A 22155-nucleotide genomic window follows, 5' to 3' on the forward strand; every position below is an offset into this window, starting at 1 on the left:
TCTACTCCAGCAATACAGATGGTTCTGGTCTAGAGCTTATATCTGGGGTTCTTGGCCTGGCCTCCACTTATATCTCAGAAGAGGTCACCTGGGGATGTCATTTTATAAAACCTTTCCTGTGGCTTCTCATGCTCACCCTGGGATCAAGAATCACTGCTTCAGATGACCATCATCCTCTCTCAGGCTCTGGGAGTCTTCTCAGACCTTCAGCTCACAAAGACCACCTGCCTACCCCACCTGCTTCAAGGCAGGCTGCATAAGCCACACCTTCCAAATGTGTGTTACCTGACTCACTGACTTGTTGAGGGACAATGGATCACGCATATGTGCTGATCCCTGGTCACTGCCGGACAGTCATGGAGCTGGGCCTGCATAGGTGCAGACAGGTGATGACTGAATGTTCAGGTGTCCTGCTGAACTGTGTCTCTGGGTGGGGATTCCACATGCCACCTTCCTTCCAGAATCTTATTCTCTTAGAAGCCAGAGTCAGATGGTGTGTTTTTGGGCTTAAGGGCAATGACATGGCATCTCGTGGGCTTCCAGAGCATTCTCAAATCCATTGCCCACTTGATCTTCACACGCCCTGAGAAGCAGGCAAAAAAGATGGGGCTATCATGGGAAAGGACCTACCTAAAAGCCACCAGAAGCTCACAGCAGAGCCAGGCTTAAAACCAGCTCCTGTCTCTAGGTTAGGCCTCTTCCACCTGGATGCACCCCCTTCCCCCTTTCATCTCCCTGCACCCCCCTTGAGTGACAGCACCAACAACGAAGGCCTGGGCCCCATGGGTCAGTGTGTGCCCTCAACAGTAGTGAGCCCGGACTGGCCTATTCCTCCTGGAGCAGGAATAAGGGAGGATGACAGGGAAGGTCATGGAAGGCACTGTCGTTCTCTGAGTCCTGAATGTGGCTGGAAAGGTAGGCTAATGAGGCAGCTCCTTTTCGAAGCTCCAGGGACTACGCCTGGGAGGGAAAGCCAGGCCCTCAAGGAGCACTCAGGGGCAGAAACAGAATCAAGTCCCATGCTCCAGCTAGGATCTGGCTGCCAGAGGCTGTCTTAGCACCTGAGACCCGTCCCTGGGCACCTAAATGGGACACTATAGCCCCGAAGCTTCTAACAGACAGCTAAGAGGCCTTCCCATCCCAGGTTCCGCCTAGCAACTGTGAGTCTCAGCCCAGCCATCCTCCCCAACATCCGCTTCAACTGGTGCAATATTTCAGGCCCCACAGCACAGAGAGAGCTTGCAGAGCACCAGCTCTCAGTGTCCCTGGCCCCAGGGAGGGACAGACTGCAGGGACCCACACAGAAAATCAACGTAGCCATCAACCTGAGTAGGGAAGGTATGCGGCAGGTAAAGACAAAGCCATGATTGCTCATTAATCCACTAGACTATGAGCATAAGGCATGAAGTTGGGGCAGATGGGCCATTTTCCTAGTAATTAACAATTTCATAGATGGGGTCAAAGTCACTGGCAGGGTCAGCAGGTTACTACGATTCTGCCTGATTGGCCCAACCTGTGTGAGCAGAAAAGATGAGTCTGGCAGAAGCCTGGGGTCATGGAACCCTCTAGAAAGTGCATCTGCCGCTTGCTGCACATCCTAATGTGTAAGCTCCCCCCCACAGCTTTCTCTGCCTCCCCCTCCTCTCATCACTATCCTCTTCAGAACAGGAGCAGCTCTAGGCCAGGACCACTCTTCACTGGCTGGGCTGCCTAATTGGTCTCCAGGTGTTTCTGCACAACTGAGCGACTGGTCCCCATGAATCTGACAGGAGAGGCTTTAGCAGATGCAAAGTGAAAGTCAGAATAAAGTTCCCGTCCATGTTCAAAATATGTCTTGCCAAAAAATAACAGAAAGGATATTCTATAGATCTGACACAGGCGAAAAGGCCCAGATTCAAATTTCCAGAAAAGAAAAATCTATTAGGTCAACATAATTGTGTGAAGCCCAGGACCATCCAGGCTTTGCCCAGCCAGATTCCAGGGCATTCATTCTCAGGGCTGTGTTGGAGGAGGGGAGCTTGCCTTCCTTCTCCAGTCCTACCAGGACAACTGACAGAGGCTCACCCACAATTCTCTGGCATCCCCCATTCTCCATACTGCTGGCCTCATGAAAACTGGCTATACTAAGCAAGCCACCCCACAATGCCTGTGAAGGGCTACATGGTGCCCACCTGACAGCATAGCATGAGCCCCCAAAATAGGTGGGGTCCCCTTGCTTGGAGACACACCACAGGGACCAGTCACAAATCCTTCCACCTGTACTGCCCATCTCCCTCCAAAGGGTGCAGAGTCCTCCCAAGATCACTGTCAATGGCCAAGGCCTCTTCACCTCCCTGGGGCAGGCTGCTAAGGCCTGGGAAGGGAGCTCTGGCTCACCCATTAAAGCCAGATTGCCAGCAGAACCAATGGCTAAGATTTGGAGGATGCATCTTAAAGTTCTTGAGACAGAAAAATAAAGGCGCTTCTCTGCCCTTCTAGGGCACTAAGCTCAGCCAGGCTGCTGGGCTGCAAGATCCATGATGCCACCAGCCTTTCCACTCTCCACTCTCAGAGTTGCCATCAAAATGTGGCCTGTCTGTGCCTCTAAAATGGCAAAGTGACTGTGTGTGGTGTCCTCATTTCCTCCAGCCTCTGATGTGTTTGCAATAAGCCATCAGTGAAATCAAGCCAGGTTCATAATAACTCTAGATGAGGAATGTCCACCAACAGTCAGAAGGGGATTGGAACTGGGCGGGGAGAATGGAAAAAAACCACTTGGATTTACATATCTGTCTCCATAGGCCCTCCCACAACAACCACAGGAGGTGACTGACAAGCAGCATGGACAGCAGAACCCCCCAAAAGAGAAAAGTTCCAATTAGCCCAAAGAAATGAGAGCCTGCTCCCAGAGTCGCAATTAAATCAGAACCAATCAATGCTTGCCCCGGATCCTGCCATTCTGCTTGGGAAATAATGAGAAAACGGAGAGGGCCCCAGCCAGCAAGTGCAGCATGGCAGACTTCTGAAGCCTGGAGAAATCACCAGCACTATTGCAAGCATGCCTGGCAGCTGTGGCACCTGCACCTTTAAGAACTCAGCCTAGTGCCCAGGTCCCCACTCAGACCCTGACAAATGCCCAAGAGGGCACCTCCTGCCCCACCCCCAACCAAGGGGACAAAGAGGAGTGCGGTGGGGCCAGGCAAGGCCGGTTTTAAAACTGTCTGCCTTGATTCATCACTTGATCTGGCACTCTCTCCCCTCTGTTTCCACACCATCCATCACGGGTACCATAAGCAAGAAATCCAATAAAGACACAAAGGCCTAACTCTCCATTCTCAGCAGGTCTCAGAAAGGCTGTGAGTGCACCAGCCCAGGCAATTAGCTGAGTCCAAAGGACTGCAGGGCTGATGGGCATTAGCAATCCTGTGCCTGGTGCCTGGCTGCAGGCATTTGGGGAGCAGAGGAAGTGGGAAAGGAGATAGGCAAGGACTAATACAGCTCCAACTACAACTTGTCCCCCAAAGGTCTGGAGCAACCTAGCTCATCAACTAAATGATGAGCAAGGGTCAAGGTGGTCATTTCTGGGTCTATGTGAATCTGAAGCTTTGACTGCCATGGGCAAAATTTCATAAAAGAAAGCATTCTTCTTTTCCCCAACTCTGGACACCCCCTACCTGTGTTCACCTTCCATGAACTTACTAAAGAAATGAACCGTGGGCTCTCTAGACCCTCCTATTCACTCTCGGAGAAGAATCTCCAGCCAGTTCAGCTCATTTATTACCACTGGACATGTGCTCTCCTGGACCGAGGGGAGCCCATGTGAGCAAACAGCTCCCTGACACTCCCCAACCGCACCACTCTGTATCATTCAAGCAAAGGTTATACAATAGCTGGTACCACCTTCCCCCATTTCTGGTAGTGCATCTCCTGCCAGGACACATGAAAGCTAGGCCCCATCCCTGCCCCAGGACTTGGCATTGAGCCCTGGGAGCAAGATAGGTAAGCACAGAACTTCAAGTTCACGAGCTCCATGGGTCCAGGACCAAGTTGGGTAGTGGGGAGCTGAACTGAAATGACCTAAAATATTTTCCAAATCCAGTCACTTCTCAACTACCCTTGAGTGAACTGTCCATGACAACCCCAATCCTGCATGCCTGAGTGCATGGGACTTAACGTGATACATGGGTGTGCATGTGTCTAGGGGAGGGAGGGCAGGAGGAAGGGGGAGAAAGTGCATGTACACATGTGAGAGAGAATATGAATGTCGGTGGCCCAAAACTAAATATAACTGAGTGGTTATTAAGTTCTTATCTACCATTGGGAATTCTCCCTATCTCTTCCCTCACCATGAACACTGGCATTCTGGTTGGACACAACTGAAAAATCATCATGCCTTGCACTAGGGATGTAGGTTCCCCGGACCTTTATAATAAGCCATTATTATATGGCTTATTACATGCTTATAACATGCTTCTGTTTCTTTGTGACCCGGAGCTGGAGATGGGGAAAATTCGCAGATCAGGCCCTGCCCCAGGTGGGCAGGAAGCAGAGGCCTTATGAGGCCATAGGACTTACCCTTGCAGGCCACACTGTTCTCAGCCTCATAGCCAGGCTTGCAGGTGCAGCGCCCAATGGGCACCATCCACTCTCCATCCCCGTTGCAGTAGAGTTTGATGGGCACGTCTACTTCCTCTGCATTGGGGATGCATGTCCCCCGAGCAATCACCAGAGAGGTACTCTCTGCCCCCGTCATGGTCTCTGGAAACACCGCAAAATTCTGCACAATGCTGGGACACTTCTTGAAGAAGACACGAACGGAAAGGAGAGACATACAGGCTCCATAATCCTGGAAAGCGAGGTAAAAACCATTCCGAGTCAGAGGCCCAAAGCTCCTAACTTCCGTGTTGACCTTCATCAGTCTTCCCCCAAAGTCCACCTGGGAGAAGCTCTCATCTGCAGCAATGGTGTCTACTTTGAGGTAGGGGGCCTCAGACCAGAAGGCCGACTTCTTGGTGGCAATAACTGAGTCAGTCTCATAGTAGTACAAGTTGAAGGTCTCCTTACAGGAGCCTGGGACGTTGGGGAGGCTGCTGCAGTCTCTCACAGTGAAGCGCATCTCCGTGTAGATGCGGTGAGCCCCCCGCCGGTTGATGAAGGTGGTGAGGAGCCAGTTGTTTTGGTTGGGCTCGAAGACGTTGCACACCTGGTAGGTGCGGATGGTGTTCAGGTTTTCATCGTAGCCACTGACTTCCTCCCACTGAATCAGGCAGACCATGGGCGCACACATGCAAAAACACAAAAGAGAGACTAAGAAGACCCAGAAGAGAGGCAGAGCAGAGAAGTCTGGTGCTGGAGGGGGCCTTACGAGCTCACCAGCCCCGCTGCTTCACCTAAGACAGGAATGCCCTAACCCTAACTTGCTTTTAAAACCTCCTCATAAGCAGACTTCAAAAATTTCTCTGCTGGCCCCCCTGAAATATAACAGGTTTCCCTCTAGAAAGCCTTCCTTCATCCAACCAACAGCACTCCTGCTGTGACTATGGCTCATTATGTCCACAGGGACAACCAGCATCTTCCAGGCCTAGGTGACAGCAGAGACTTGAGACCTCAGTGCCATGGCCTCTCCTCCCCACAGCCACCCCCGTGGATTAGGGATCTGACTATGGGACACCCCTCACCCTGGAAATCTTCAGTTTGGAACCTCATTTCCTTTACTGTGGTGAAGCTTCTTTAGAGTCATGAAAAGCATGTGAATATAAGGCTTTTCAGAATTTCTCAACAAATGGAGATTCTCATAAACTTCTGTTTTATAACATCAATCCCTTTGAAAGAGCTAGACCAGAAAACTTGTAGGAGTAGGGGCTACTAAGTGAGATCCTTAAGGAAGCAAATCAAGCTTCATTGTGTGCAAACTGCTAGCAGGGACCCGATGGAAGGAAATGCTGGAGGATATTACACAGGGAGGAAGGAGGGCTTCTTTGCAGGGGAGAGAAAGCATGCTTTGCATTGGAAAAGAAAACTCATTTTTAGCAGCCCTCTAGGCGGGAAGGAGAAGAGAAACATTGCATTTATTAAGTGTTGTCTCTCCATCTTCCCTATAACACTGAAAACTAGATACTGTCACCCCCAATTTACAGATGAACAGATATGCAATTCACCCATGGTCACATGACCATAAGAGGAGACAGGATAGAGAAGAGATAGGAAGAAGTGCTTTGAATGGCCACAGAAATGCTCCTACTAACTTATTTCAGTAACAGGTAATAAGGGGCAGGAGGTCCTTAAAGGCACGGCTTCCTTAACCAAGCCGCTCTGCTGCAGACCGGGTCATTCTTTCTTCCTTGGGCTGGCAGAGGAAGTAGCTGCCCATCCTGGGGAGCTCTCAGGACCCTGACCTCAAGAACTGGGGGTATTCCCAGGAAGTTTCAATACGTTTGTTAAATTCTGTTCTGCTTGCCTGAAACAAATAAGGGACAGAAGAAATTGAGCTTCCTAAAGTGAAAAGAAAAAATAAATTGAGATCCTTGATCTTAATATTTAGCAGTGGCAAAAATAAATGATAGAAAATAGTACCCATTTCTCTAAATACTGTGCTAATTGCTTATTGTTCACAGTGTGGAGCTAAAATAGACAAACTAGAATTCTTCATTTAAAAAAGTTGAAGTCAATCTTGTGTGCATGGAAAATAGACACAGTTGCTTCTTGCACAGAATTAAGCCCCCTGTAGGAGCAGGAGGGCTAGGCTGTCTTTCAAGCTTATGCCAGAGCATCTGAAGACCAGGCATGGCGTGGAGGGAAAAATGGGCACATGGAGAGCTGTCCCTGCCCACCCAGCCCTGTAGAGTGACCTCACGGCCACTCCTGTTGTCGGGGCCCTGCCCCCGAAGCACCTGAGTAGCAATCCATCCAAGCTCCTTCTCCCCCCACCCCTGCCAGCCCCCCAGGAAGGTCCCTTCCCCAGCCTGGAGTCCTGGATGAGTTCCTTCCAGATCCTTGCACACTGCCAAACCTCACCTGGACTTTGCTTAATTTCTTATTGATTCTCCAGATGTCAATGAACCACTTTTTATTCCTTCTTAAAGATTATGTTATGTTCTATTTAAATGTGTTTGTTAAAGTTACTTTCTGCTTGCCTGGGTTTTTGGAACCAGAAGGAAATATATTAGGGAGAAGTTGCTGACAGTGGTTTTAGTTCAAATCTTCAGACCTCTCTCCCTTCCGTGGCCACTTTGAAATAGTTTTCTGGTGGACCCTGTGTGACTTCGGAGGGAAGGATGGATTTCTTCTGCTGTTCTGCAAGTGTTTAAACAGCAGACTCCCTGTCCATTACTTCAGCCGGGCTGTGTAAAGTCTCAGCATGAACACAGGATGCCTTTGTCAAGGCACAGGTTGAAGCCCGTGGCCCCATTTAGGACAGGAACCTGTCCCAGCCAGAGTCCCCGACCCCCACTCAAGACTACCGCAGCTTCACTGTGTGGGAGCAGGAAAGGAAGCCCGCCTTTCGGGGCTCACCTTAGCACTGAGACTGTCACCACCAGCGGGCCTTAAGTAGACAGAATGAGGCATTTCTACTCTTGTGGAGCTAGGATATTGAGAACATTTATCTTAGAAACTGACGCTGATTGGTATTATAAGACCCAACAGAGGTAATCGTTTCAAACATTAACCTCTCTGGGCCTCAGTTTTCTCATCTGTAAAATGAGGACTCATACTGGGTGACCCTGGGTTATAAAAATCCTACACAGATTTAATTGATTCTGTGACAGCTCCTAAGGGAGCGATCAAAGCAAATTAGGAGGAATACAGCTGTATATTCAAAGGGAAAGGGTAGAGAGAAATTGAGAGAAATGAAAATAACTCCCTGATGTTTGGGGAACGGCCATGACAGAGTCTCATGTTCATTTCTTTCCCTTTCTCATTCCCCTGCCAGCGGGTAAGACAGGGATTGGAAAAATAAACGTGATCAGAGCTGGCTTGAGGAGGTATGAATGCCTTCCAGGCAAGTGGCAATTAGTGGTGGGGGCCTTGAAGAAAGAGTATTTTGGCAAGCAGAGATGAGGGTGCAATGGCATTCCCAGCAGGGAGGGACAAACACTGCTATTTGTTTGTGATATTTGGAATCAGCCTCCTTGCTTTAGAGTTATACCTCATTCACTCATCAATGAAAAAAATATTTACCGAATGCCAACTTTATGCCAGGCATTCTATTAGCCACTGGGGACAACAATATGAAGCTTATAGTCTAGTGAGAGAAACAGAAATTAGACAAATGGTTATTAAAATAACTAAATAATGACAATTGGGCTAACTGCTGTGAGGGAATATTACAGGGTGCCAAGAGGGGGTGGGCACCTGATACACAGAGGAACGTCAAGGAAGACCCTCCAAACTGAGAGGGGATGGACGGATAAGAGTTAAGCCAGAAGTGTGTGTCTGGAGGGGACCATGAGGGACAGAGAAGGAGTGCTGCATCGAGGCCCAAGAACAGCAAGTGCAAAGGCCCTGTGGTGGGACAATGTGGCCTGGTGCCACTGAGTAATGTCGTCTGTGTGGCAAAAGAGTCATAAAAAGCTACAGGTGCAGGAATGAGACTGAGGAGAGGATGAGTCTGGTCTAGAACTCTGAATTTCATTCTGAGGGTAACTGGAAGTTACCCAAACTCATCAGTTTTAGTGAGGAGAAGTACAGGTGATCAGAACTGGGTCTTTAGATTTCTCTGACGTAGAAACTGGGTTGGAGGGCCACCCCAATGCACGGTCAGGACAACTGGATGTGCGTATGGTGGTACCGGCAACCCATGACAGTAGGTTGGAGTAGACCTGTGGAAACCGAAAGGACATCTTGGAGTAGAATCCCAAAGTTCTCATGGGCTGAGTTGGGGGGAGGGGCCAGAGAGAGACTTGACCAGACCACGGGTCATGCATCCCCACAACGGTCTTCAACACATCCGTCTTACCTCCCCAACCAGACCTTGAGCTACTCTGTGTCCCCAGGCACACTGCTCCCCAGCTCCCTACAAAAGAGGAGCCTTACCAGCACTGGATATCCTACCCCCCAGATGTGCAGCACCCAGATCCTTTCAGCCAAGGCCCGCGTCAGCCCTGGTCCCCAGGACGTACTCTCACTGCCTGTCCCAAAGCTGATTTCCTAAAGGTCTTTGTTCAGTGGCAGCTTCTCAGCCTCTCCTTCCAGGCATCTGACCTACGCCTCCTGTATTCCTTTCTATAATTGTCTTTTCCCATTAAAATGACAACAAAGCACCATGATTTGCTTATCAGCTTGGCCAAAAATTGGAAAGATAAAATATCAAGTCTTGGTAAGAATCTAGAGCAAAGGGTATTTGCAAGCCTACTGGTGACACTGTGACGGGTGAAATCTTTGAGAAGTCATATCAGTAGTTTCTCTCAACATTTAAAATGTTGGCCACAACTCAAATCAGTAGGGAAAAAGTACATCATTTTAAGAAATCATTATGATAACTGAGTAGCCATCTGGGAAAAAACAACTTTGCCTCCATACCTCATTCCTTACTTCAGGATAAATTCTTAGTGAATCAAAGCTTTAAACATTAAAAATGAAACCATAAAAATACTAAAAGAAGCCATGGAGACAATTTATGTACAGTAATTATGACATGAAACTCAGAAGCCACAAATGAACAGATTGGTCAATTCAACTCCATACAATTTTTTTAAACGGCATAACAAAAATGGTCAGAAGTAAAATCAAAAGAAAAAAAAAAAAAAAACAGAAACATGCTGGGAAGTAACTATTTGTAAACTTATCATGGATAAAGTGTTAATTTCCCCTAATAATGCAAAGATAATCTATATATCAATAATAAGATACAAAGACAGGCAAGGGATATTAACAAACTGCTCACTAAAAAAGAGATACAGCTGATAAACATGTGAAAAGATATTGAACATTATTCAATATAAACCAAAATGGTAATTAACTACATTGTGATACCTTTTTTTTTTTTTTTTTTGTCAGACAGAAGTTTGATAACACACTGTGTTGGAGAAGGTGTGGAAAATAAGCACTCTGATACATAGCTAGATGAAGGGCAAACTGGTACAGCCTCTATAAAAATTTGGGGTTTTATTTATCAAAATTATAACTGCACATACCCTTTGACTCAGCCATTCACTTCTAATATCAAGCCTCAGATATTCTTTTAGATATGTAAAGATAGGTATGAACAATTATTACCTTCTGCCACCACCACCTCCAGAATTTTATGCATGCTTAGGACACCGGGAGGTGGCTGGGCCTCAGAGGATCATGGGCCTATGGACAATGTAGCAGCCTTCTCCGATTTGCTCTGAGTAGGGACCTCTGGGAGCTTTGCACAAGTGTGGTGGAAAGAACCATTACTCGAGACTAAAATTCTCATCAACTCGTGGGACAGGGAGTGCTCAGAGTCTGAAATATTTGACTACAAGAAAATAAGGTCCAGGATTTTTCTTGTGCATCTTTATTCGTGGACTAAGATTCATAATGCACACCAATCTGACTTTAGTCCTCTGTTCTTGGAGCTCCCACCCAGACTCCAATATGGCACCTAAGGGCCTTGTTATTGTCCATCAACCAGTAAACACCTAAATAAAATCTGATGTGGCCAGACAATGGAATACTATTCAGAAATAAAACAGAATGAAGTGCTGATACATGCAACAACATGGATAAACCTCTAACACACTATGCTGTATGAGACCATATAGTGCATGATTCCATATACATGAACTGTCCAGAAAAGGCAAATCTACAGATAGAAAAGTATTAGTACTTCCCTGGCACTGGAGATGGGAATGGGCAGTAACTGCAAATGGGCATGAAGAATCTTTTTTGGAGGTGATAGAAATGTTCTAAAATGGGATTGTGGGGATTAACTACACAACTCTGTAAACTTACTAAAAATTATTGAACTGTACAATGCAAATGAATAAATTTTATGACATGTAACTAATACTTCAATCTAGCTTTTTAAGAAAACCTCTTTGGGGCGCCTGGGTGGCTCAGTCGGTTAAGTGTCTGACTCTTGATTTCAGATCAGGTCCTGATCTCAGGGTGAGATCAGGCCCTGAGTCAGGCTCTGTGCTCAGCGGGAATCTGCTGGAGATTCTCTCTTTCCCTCTCCCTTTGCCCTTCCCCCCGTACTCTCTCTCTCTCTCTCTCTCTCTCTCAAATGAATAAATACATCTTAAAAAAAAAAACCTCTTTGTTTTCTGGTCCAGCCTACCTCAACACCCCAACAATGCCGGCTTGGTCCCTATAATCCACAAAAGGCATGCCCATTGCAACTTTAGGCCCTTGTTTGACCTATCCACTGAGCCAGGGATGCCCTTCTCATTCCTTTATCCCTATATCCCAAGTGACCAGTATTTGCTTGACCAAGTTTATTTGTGGTTGAACAAGTGATGCCTAAGTTGAGGCAAAGATGGCAACGAGAGAAGGGACAGCTGGCCAAGGAAGTGGAATCCTATCACTGATGCTGGGAGCCTGAGAAGAATCACCAGGGTCATCCAAAGATGGGATCAGAACCTTGGGCCCAGGAGTCCACTGAAGGACTACTTGATTTTCCAGCCCGGAATCAGGCAGGTATCAGGCCAAAAGCACCCTCCGTGTCGAACACACCCACTTTGTCACCATAATTTGACATTTCTTCCAGAACAATGTTCCTCTTATTTGGCTTCTCTCTTGCATCCCCAGGACCATGTGCGAGGGCTGGCATGACTTATTGCCTGGACTTACGCCCTGGCTTGCTGTTTGTCAGAAAGTAATGACAACAGACCAGGCAAGAGATGGCAAGGGTTCAAACCAGGGCCACATCCTTTCACTTCTGCACCCTGAGACAGTGCCCATCCCCACCTCTTGCTGCTGCTGTTCATGTTCTGACCAGCGTGACACCTTTTTTCTACCCCACCTTCATGCCATCTCAATCCCTCCGAGACATGGAACCAGAGAAGAACAGATCTCGCTAGAAACCACTGTAGGTCATGTAGACCAAAACCTTTTGTTGACAAATGGGCACACTGAGGGCCAGAGACATTCAATAGTTGGCCTGAAGCCAGGCAGCTGATGAGTGGTCGAGCCAAGCTCTCGGTGTGGCTCCCTCCTGTGAGGGGGCTCAGGTATCCTGTTCTCCGTGATGCCATCCTAGCTTGTATTCAGCTACCATTTTTCCGAATGCTTAAAGCATGATTGAGCTTATTCCACACAATTTCGCATTTCATAATACACTGCTTTGAACTGTATGTTAATTGCTCCGCGTATGACTTTGGAGCTACCAGGCTGTGAGCTCCTTGAGGACAGGGAATTATGTTTTGACTAATTTATTAGTTGATTTCGACAAGCAAAATAACTCCATGCATTCAGCTTTGCAGCACCGGTATTACACACCTGCATTTTTATTCAGTAATGTCTGGGACCACTGAAATCCACTGTTTTCTTGGGAATCCCTTCTCCTTTCCCTTTTTACCCTGGGAGATGCTGTCCGCACACAAGGCTGCAGCCACCTCAGGGTAAGTCACCAACCTCCAGGTCTCCCCGGTGCCCCAGACTCTTTGCCCCAGCTGGCTGCTGGACAGACACCTCCTGATGAACATCTGGTGTGCCCCCATGCTCTCTGCAGTCCTCTTGCCCCTGGATGGAACCTGCACCAGCTGGTCCCCGTGCCAGCGATCCAAGAAGCACCCTAGACTCCGCCTTCCCCATTTCTGTTCCCCATCCTGCAGTGACGGTGCCAAACCCATGTCTCCTGGCTCCTCCATAGCTCATCCACGCAGTCTGTCCCTTTCCCCGCTGAAGTCCCTCCCCCTCCTAGTCACTCTGCCAGTCTTTCTCTTTAACTCCCCTGCCCCGGTGAGTTTTCTAAAACACAAATCCATCTTCCACACGGGCTTGTCCTTAGCAGGCTGCACTGTGTTGGGGACCCCTGCACAATCCCAGCACCTAGCCCTTAATAAATACTGAAAGATTGAGGGAATGAGCAAGGCCCTGGTCTGTTCCTTAAGTTCTCTGCCTCCTTAGCCCCTGGTCCTTTGCTGGGGACTTACTGCAGGTGCCGCCTGGCTAACTCCTGCCTGGGAAAAGAAACAAAGCAGTTTTGCACAACCAGCAGAATATTAACAGCCTTTGAAAGGGCACTATTATTGATGCAAATGGACCACCCGTCCTTGAGTCCTTAAGATAAGCATAGTAAAGAAAACAAGGACATCCATTAGAAAGTACTGTTCAGGCTTTGAGACCACGACTTTGATGTATGAGAAAGACAGCTCTAGGTTCCTCCAAGATCTGGGTTTGTTAAACTTCCTTGTTGGAAGTCAGATCTCGCAGGTCTGTTACTCAAGAGTGGCCAGTATATTCACTATTTGCAGTCTGGCTCTGTGTGTGTGTGTGTGTGTGTGTGTGGTGTATGAGTGTGTGTGTGTGTGTGTGTGTGTGTGTGTGTGTGTAAAACATGCTGTTCCCCTTCAAAACCACTGTCATGAATTCTCTCTACCCACCCATCTACATGGACTTCTAGAACAACCTTCAGAAACTCCAACACGTTCTTTATCCTCCAAGAGTGGATTTGGATTTTAGAAACGGGCAAAAGTCATCTGGAGCCAAATCTGATGAGTCAGATGGAGGAACAAGCTAAGAAATAATATTCTTTGCTCAAAAATGAAGAGCTGCTATAAAATGAAGTTAAGGGAAGCAAGCTGATTCCACTATATGTCTCTGAAGACAGTTCCAAGCACGGAGTTCTGGAAAGATTTGTGATAGTTACCAGCTCCCTGGATTGCTGTAACATACCGGCATAGACCCTGCCCCTCCTGAATGCCCAAAGGCTACCACAGCACTGCATCCTAAGAATTGCCCTGAATAAGCCATTTCCCTGGGGCCTGGCCAGGAAGGACATCTCCTCTGGACACTGCTATTGAGGAGGAAGATATCACTGAAATCAGCTTTGTGGCCTCTATTAGCCCAGCAAGGTCCTAGCTATTCTGATTTGTATGAAGCCCAGCGCATTTAACTCACTTTCTAAATAAAAGATTGCACATCTATGACATCCCCAAACAGTGTTCTGGGTGCTGGTGACCCAGCAGTGAGCAAGAGACAAAGTCCCTGCCCTCGTGGGCCTCATGTTCTAATAGAGCGAACCAAAGCATGAACCAGCAAACAAATGAATAATATCAAGGCAGACAGTTCAATACTCTTGAGGAACAGGTAAGGGGACAGAGTGACAGCCGGTAGTGGGGTCGTCAGGGAAGGTCCTCTTTGAAGCAAAGACCTAAATGACACGCCGGAGCCACCAGCCTGGAGGGCACACCAGAGAGGGGCATTCCCGGCTCAGAGAACAAGAATGGACTCTCTAGGAGCAGGAGTGTGCTTAGCACATTGCCAAGAAAGCCTGGAAGCCAGGGTGGCCGCCAGATCGCACAGGGCAAGGGGAAAAGGAAGGAGGTGAGGCAGGAGAGGTTGCCAGAGGCCAGGCGGGCCCCACCTCTGCCATTACAGCTCTGTAACCATGAATGATTTTCTGAGTGTTAGTTTCCTCATCTGCAAAAGACTATTCACCTTGGTGGGTGCCTGAAGGACTGAGATCATGTAAGTGACTCATCTTGCACCCGTGCCTGCACATAACTTCCATTCAGTAAGTACCAGTTATCATTTCCATTATCATCAGCAACACCCCCATTGTTATGTTAACCGCAGGATCCACCTCTGGCTGACACATCAGGATGGGGAAATCATCTCCTCCATCTTGAATAAATAATCCTGCCTCTGGTCAACAGAAGGGCAGGACGAAAGGGCCAAAATCCACCTCCCCACAGATCCCGAGGGACAGCCAGGGGCCTCCTTCCCTGCCCCTCCTGGAATCTCCAGGGCTTCCTCTGGGCAGGGTTCAGCATGGATTCCCTTCTCTCAACTAGGCAATCTCTGGAGCATCGTCAGCCACCAGCTCAAACTACAAGGAGAGGAAATTGGACACTGCGCCCAGGCTTTGGTCCCATTCAGCAGTCTGTATTTGGGCACAAACTTCTGTTGGAGGGAACCTGCTATTCTGCAAACCGTCACTGCCAACATGCCCGTGAAACCATATGGAAGATCCCTGGCACTGCCCCATCAGAGGAAACCCAAAGACCCACTTTCAGACCCCAGTTAGAGACGGCTGCGTCTCTGAACCAGAAGCCCACTGAGGCCGGGACAGCACACAAATTCACATAGCCCACAGGAGGCCCCCAATTCTTTGGGGCAGCAGATTGCTCAGGCCGGGCTGGAGCTGCTACCCAATCAGCCTGGACCCCAAGGACGCGGCTCTGGTGTAGACAGTACACTAGGCCTGAAAGAGCTGGGATATTAGATAAGCTAGAAGGCTAATTAAAATGTAAAATGTGGTCCATGGGGCATAAATTCCTACAAGCCCTGAGCGATCTACCATTTAGTACACCAACCAACCAAGGCGGCCATTCACACGATGGCCCCCTGCGGGCTGCGAGCACTAGCTCAACCTCCCAATAGCCTTAATTTCCCTCCCAGATGTGCTGGGCTGGGAGGACAGGAACAGCCCCCCACTCATTACCACGGCTCCATGTGGTGTGCCCAAGAACTGGACCGGCTACCAGGGACTGCTTAAATGGGCTTTCCTCCTGCAGTGGTACAAGGCCACCCATGCCCTCAACTACTTATTCTCTGCGATGCAGAAGAGGACAGGGAAGGGGGGAAGGGACACAGTTAGATATGGAAATGATTAGAATATGGAAAACATACTCATTGTTTCCCAATGCAGTCTCTAAGAGTCTCTACAAAATCCTCTTAAAAATGATTGGGCGGAAAAATGCAACAAATATTATCTTGAGATGGAAGCAGGAGAAATGGCCCTGAGCAGAACACATCCATTTGGCTGGGAAGGAGATTTTTGTGCTTACCAGAAAAGGGTTGGGATTAAGCAGCACTGCTGTCACCATGCCTAACGTTGAACTCCAGAAGTCACGGTGACCCCCGGTTTAGCCCAAGAGTTTGAGTCACAGACTCTGGAGTCAGCCAGACGCGGCTGTGTGACCAGGGACAAGTCCTTAAACCTCTCTTAGCCTCGGACGCTTCTCTGTCACAGGGACACTAATAGGACCTACCTCAGGAGGCGATCATGAGAATTAAATATGACAATTCATGTAAAGTACTCACATCTGAGTAAGGGACCTCTGCAAGTCAGTTATTATGGATATCAGCCCTCCAGAGACACATGCTTAGCCTCTCTCTGAGCACAGGTCTGTTACTTTTCCTTAAAAGTCTTGGCTCTCCTTCTATGGTGTGTATGACCTATGACTCTTCCCAGTCTGGTTGTTTGCACCTGTGTATCATCTTTGGTGCATGCACACGTGCATACACATGTGTGTGTGTGTGTATGTGTGTGTGTGTGCCCGTGTGTGGTTGGGGGTGCTGGCTGTGGCCCAGGTAGGGCCTTTGTGCCCTCCCTTGGGTATGCCCACCCACCAATGGTCGGTTCTGCCCATTCCCAGCCAGGCAGAGCACCTCTCGCTGCTCAGAGATCCCAGGGCTCTGGAAGCCCCACACAGGGAGAGCGAGGCTGGCTGGGCCCAAGGTCCAGATGGCATGCATCTCTTTGCATCCCGGCACATCTCACAGCCCAGTCTCCGCCAGCACACCAGGAGAAACACTGCAGGCTTGTGCCTCGGGAGGGGGCTCCTTGTCCACAGCCCCCGGGGCCATGGTAACCTCCACCAGGCAGCAGCAGCTCGTACCAGGCCCTGCCTGGAGTGGGGTCCTCAGCCATTACGACAGCTGCCGCTGCTGTTGACACTGCAACAGTGACAAATTCATCCTTCTGACAAGATCCCTTTAAATAATTCCCAGGGAGCTAGGGATTAAGACACTGTTTCTCTCAGTCTCTGTTGGGATTTAAAACACCTCCAGCTGGGGTATTTAAAGAGAGTATAATGGGCTGCCCCTCTTGGGTCTCCCCCTCCCCCTTCCCTCCTCTTTCCCATTTCCCAAACTCAGCCCCCACCCCACCAGCCAGCCCCATAAAAAGGAGGCCCAGAAAACAAGAAAGAAAAAAAAAAGGAGGGAACCAGTGCTTGGCTGGTCACTATGGCAACCGTGGCAGGGTATTCAGCTGTCATTATCCCAGTGCCTCACACATGTGATTATCTTAAGCTGTCGATTGAATGTGGTCCTCACTGCTGTCCAACAAGGCCTTGTTGAACAAGGCAGGGGCGGGAGCTGCAGGCCCCCAGGCCCCAGCTGCCTAATTCTGCTCTGCCCGGATCTGGGTTCCACTGATGAGGAGCAGAGTTACCACTGGGAGAAGCTGAGGACTTGTCCCTGCAGCTCGGAGGGATCTCTGCTCCGTATCGGAGGCCGGCCCTGAGGCCGGGCCACCACACTGGGTCAGAGGCTAGGGACACAGGCTCCTCATTTCTTGGGTGCAGAAAGCGTTGACTGCACGAGGGCCAGGCTGGCTATGGCCAGCTGGAGCCATCCTGGAGACAAGAGAGGAGGCCATGGTGGGGGAGGAAGAGGCTGGCCTCCCTAAAGTTCTTGGCTTCCTGCCATTCTCAGAGTGGGGGAGAATTTCCATTCTCAGGGTGCAAGAAAATCAAATCTAGCCTGGGGAGAGGACACACTGTCCTCCATCCTGTCGACTCCCTCCTGATGGTGAGGATGTGGCCACTGTATGTGACCCACTCCAGGGCATTTTTACCCTGGGACTAGGGAGGCTAGCGTGGAGTTGGCCTGGGAAGCCTGGGGAGGACTCTGATCTCACTCCTTTGGCTCCTCGACTTTGCTGCAGATTGTCTTTGGGCTGAGGTTCCCAGGCCCACAAACATTCTCTGAATAACATGATCCCTGGTGACCCCCTACTAGGCAGATGCAAGTCCCCGCCCCCTGAGGCACTGCCCACCTGAGTCATCCCTGGCTTGTCGCTGTTGACACGTACATATAAATGCAGCCCATTACCACTGACCATCTTTGTTTGAAGGCAGAGCTCTCCCTCCCCATCAGCAAGGTAAGTTTAAATCTCGACTCCAACATCTTTCATGTTGGCTATCCTTTGTGACACCGGAAAATGGGAAATGTGTCGGGCACGCCTGTCCGCACCAGAGTGGTGAGTGGGACAGTGTCCATGGAGATGAGGACGTGCCATGACCAGGCCCCCCTCTATTCCATCAGCAGAAGAGCACCTCCAATGGAGCAGGGGCCAGTTCTGCAGAACGGCCAATGAGGCCACTGGATGGGACACAGCAACTCAGTGGGGCCCATCCCCTCACCTATCTTCCTTCCTAGGAGTCCTCACTTCCTGAACATTCGCCGAGGCCCATGGGGGGAAGCTGACCCACAGGCTCCTCCATCACCGTCTGGAGCCAGCCATCCCCTGGTCCCCCTCCAGGTCCTCCTGGACCCGCTGCTCCCTGCCCCCAGATCCACCCATCACCAAGTATCTGCTCCAACTCCTCCCATACAGCTAGCTCTAAAAAACAATTCATGGGGGGCTTAAAATGCACACCACTCACTAGCACACGGCTTTCAGACCTACCCTTTCCCTTTGTAGAAAACAGGGAAACTTTTGCCTCTCCTCACCCCTCTTTTCTAGCTTCTCAATGATATATGACTCTGAGATCCCTTCCTCACACGTCCTCGGGGACAGAGGTACAAGAGTGAGCTTTGTGTCCAGACAGGCCTGCAGTCTCAGCGACACCCCTAAGCAGTCCTGTGACTCTGGGTAATTGTCCTGAGTCTCAGTGTCTGCTCTGTAAAATGGGAAGAAATATCACCTCACTTGCACGGTCGTGGTGAAAGTCCAGGGAGGTCATACATGCAATTTTCAGTGCCTGGGACACAGCTGGTACTTAATTAAGGGTGACAAGTAACAGCACTATTATGAACAGTAACCTGGTTATTAATAACATGGTGCACGCTCAGACGATATCCATGCAAGAGCAATTTCCCATCAGAAATGCTGGAATGCTGATCTCATTTCTCAGGGGCCCCCTCAACCAGTTTACACCCTCATCCCAGGCCAGTTACGTCCCTCTACCAAGAGTCACTGCAACCACTAGTACTAGCCAGGGCAAGTGGTCCTGACTGAGCTTCAGAGTTTACAAAGAAGGCAAACACTATCGAATCTTGCCAACCACTGTACAAATAAGATCTTACGTTACCCATGTGATAGGGCAGAAAATGGGCTCAGAGACATTAAAGAACTTAAAGGAAAACGGATATAAACCCAGAACATTGGATTCCAAATGCTGGGCTTGCTCCTGGATACTACTGGAAGTACAGGAGTCCCCCCTTATCCGTGGGGGACCTGTTCTAACACCCCCAAGACGAGGCCTGAAACTGCGAATAGTCCCAAACCCTATATGTTTTTCCTCTGCATCCATACCTACGATGACATTTAATTTATAAATCAGGCACAGTAAGAGATTAACAACCAGAACTCATAATAAAATAGAACTATTATAACAACCTACTGTAACGAAAGTTATGTGAATGTGGTGTCTCTCTCTTAAAATATCTTATTGCACGGTACTCGCCCATGATATGAGATGCTAACATGTCTAAATGAGATGGAGTGAGGGGCATGATGCAGGCATTGCGACCTAGCATTCAGCTACCACTGACCTTCCGACGATACATCAGAAGGAGGATCGTCTGCTTCTGGACCACAGTTGACCGTGAGTAACTCAAACCGCAGAAGTAAAACTGTGGGTAAGGGGAGATTCCCATACAGGGGGATTTGGGCCTAATTATTCTAGTACTTTTGGCCTTAAGGGGAGGGAAAGCCAAAGGCATCATGGGAGGGCTGCTCTGTTCCCACAGAGGCCAAGCTCTAGCCTCCAGAGCCAGACTCAGTGTCCTCATCGGTCTCTGCCCACTCTGACCCTCCCTCTTCTTCCATTTTCTTCCTACTCATCTTTGCTAGACCTCTGAACTCTGCCTCACCTTCCTTCTAAAGGTTTTTCTTCCCCCATTTCTTTCCTTCGCCAAGGCAGGCTGTGTGAGGGAGCTGTGAGTTCAGGCTCTCAGGGCACTGAGCCCCTGCTGCCCCACCTCAGCCCTGGGACCTGAGTCAGGAGCCCTGTTTCCTTCCATAGTCATGAGAGCCACTCCTGCCTTCAACTTGAGGAGATCTGTCATCAGGCAGTTGGTCCTCAGGCTCACCTGTCAGTGGCAGGAGGCTTTTAGCATTGGAACAAGGGATGTGGTGGGGCAACTGCCCTTCTGGCGAAGGTTTTAGAGACGAGGAAAGACACCTGTCTGTCTGGGCAAACAAAGGTTAAGCCTGCCTCCAAAACAGGGAAGGGGGGCTGGGTGACTTCTGGGGTTCCCTCTCAGAGTCTGCAGACAGAAACATCTCCTGCTCTGCTGATGAACAAGTCTGCGAGCCCTTTCCAAGAGCAAGAAGATAAATCTGCCCAACAGTAAGTTTCTGGTGGCCCACCACAACTCCCAAAGTTCTTTCATACCGCAAGCTAGGGAAACATCTCTCCCATAATTTCTCTCCCTCCTCCCCTCCTACCTCATCCCCACACTCTGATCATACCCCACGTACTTCTGCAACCAATATCATAATTAGTCTTCTACTCAAGGACACTGGTCATCTGTAACACGCTGTTCACCTCTCTGTTAGAGGCCCACACATGCCCACGAAAAAGATCTCACATAAAAGCCCCATGAGAGAGCAATCACACTTGATGAAGCCAGGCAGAACGATGCCCTTGCTGCTCATCTGACCCACCGCTCCTCCCCTGGGGAACCACTGGGCCTCGGCCAACCCAGCCTCAGCCTCAGAGATCACACTCTTCCCAGGGTAGCCTGGGGCACCTCAGCACCTCTCGGGCCTCCCTTCCTCTCCCCAGGGCCCCACCTCCCAGGCTCCCGTGGCTTCGTCTATCACTGTCTCTGTCAGGCAGGTGATTTTAAACTTCCATTCCTAAAAGACGCATATTATATAAAAAAATGTTTTAAGTGCCTCGGGGTGTTTTGTTCCTCATTGCTTCATAAAAGTGACATTAATAGCCAGGGAAGAGCACTGCTGGGTGCAATTACAGAGGATGTTTCAGGTATGAAAGCTGTTTGGAGCCTGCTAATGTTTCCTAATTACAGGCCTTTTGGTAGCGAGAGAAAAAGATAAAGAGTGGGTGGGAGGCCCAGGGAGGGGAGCTCTGACTTATCTCAGTGGTTTACCTGAGGAGGCCAGGGGAGGAGAGGAACGGAGGGAGAGAGCAGGGAGGTCAGAGGCCCACTCCCCAGGAGGCAAGGCCTCTCTCAGTGGAGAAAGCAATACTCGTTCCTGGTAACAGCTCGGGAAAAGGATGCCATCCATCTCTCATTTATATACTGAGCCTGAATTCGAGGAGCCCACAGCAACACAACCTGGGAGTTCCTCCTGGAGCCAGCCTCAGAAGCCTCCATGGTGGGCAGCATTTCATTGGGAAAGATGGTACTGCGTGGTTGTCAGCAGGAGAACAGACTGCAGGAAGTTAGACATCAGCTCTGGTACTTTCCAGCCATGTGACTGGAAGTAATTTCACAGCTGATTCTGTGCCTTAGTTTCCTCATCTGTAAAATGGGGCTGTTGTGAGGATTAACGTGTGTGTGGCCCACACAAGAAACCACATCAGCCTCTGTACCATTCAGTTACACAAGCCAGAGCACCTCCTTTGAGACTCAGGTGGGCTTTTTTTGTCACTGGCCACCGGAGAACCCTGACTGCCAGCAATCAGCGACAGGCCGAAGGCTCCCAAGTCCCAGGCGGTGGTACCAGTCTGAGGAAGGATAACCAAGGCAAGGCCTGAAATTCAAAACACCATAAAACTCCATTCACAAAATCATTTTGCCCAGAGCGAAATTTCCCTAGAATTTGCCTAATTTAGCTCGGGCTTTTCTGTCTTCATTAACATGATTGAGTCATCAAATAAAGAAAAGAGAAAATCCAGCCCTTCACAGGGTTAGTACTGTGCTAACACTTCTTGAGTGTTTACCGGGGAAAATGTTTTACTGACTTGTTTCATCTATGGAAAGAGGTGCCGTGCTTGCCCCACTGAGGAGAGGGGAACCTGGAGCTGAGAGAGTCTCAACTCCCAGCCCAAGATCACAGAGCTGGGAGCTACAGTTTATTTGATGCCAAGGCCTGGAGCCTTCAGGGCTCCTCCAGAA

At 49.3% G+C, this 22155-nt stretch overlaps 1 protein-coding gene across 1 annotated transcript in view; it reads right to left on the bottom strand.

The window, feature by feature from the left end:
• Positions 1-22155, bottom strand: part of EPHB1 (EPH receptor B1) — a 285610-nt gene that overhangs the window by 256977 nt on the left and 6478 nt on the right. The window contains exon 2 of the mRNA XM_028099078.2: positions 4555-5236. Coding sequence (XP_027954879.2) covers positions 4555-5236 — 682 coding nt within the window. The remainder of the gene's footprint in view (positions 1-4554; positions 5237-22155) is intronic.

The sequence above is a fragment of the Eumetopias jubatus genome, unplaced genomic scaffold (genome assembly GCF_037043125.1).
Source record: "Eumetopias jubatus isolate StellerSeaLion01/CBP00866 unplaced genomic scaffold, mEumJub1_p1.0 scaffold_1, whole genome shotgun sequence".
NCBI classification, from domain to species: domain Eukaryota; kingdom Metazoa; phylum Chordata; class Mammalia; order Carnivora; family Otariidae; genus Eumetopias; species Eumetopias jubatus.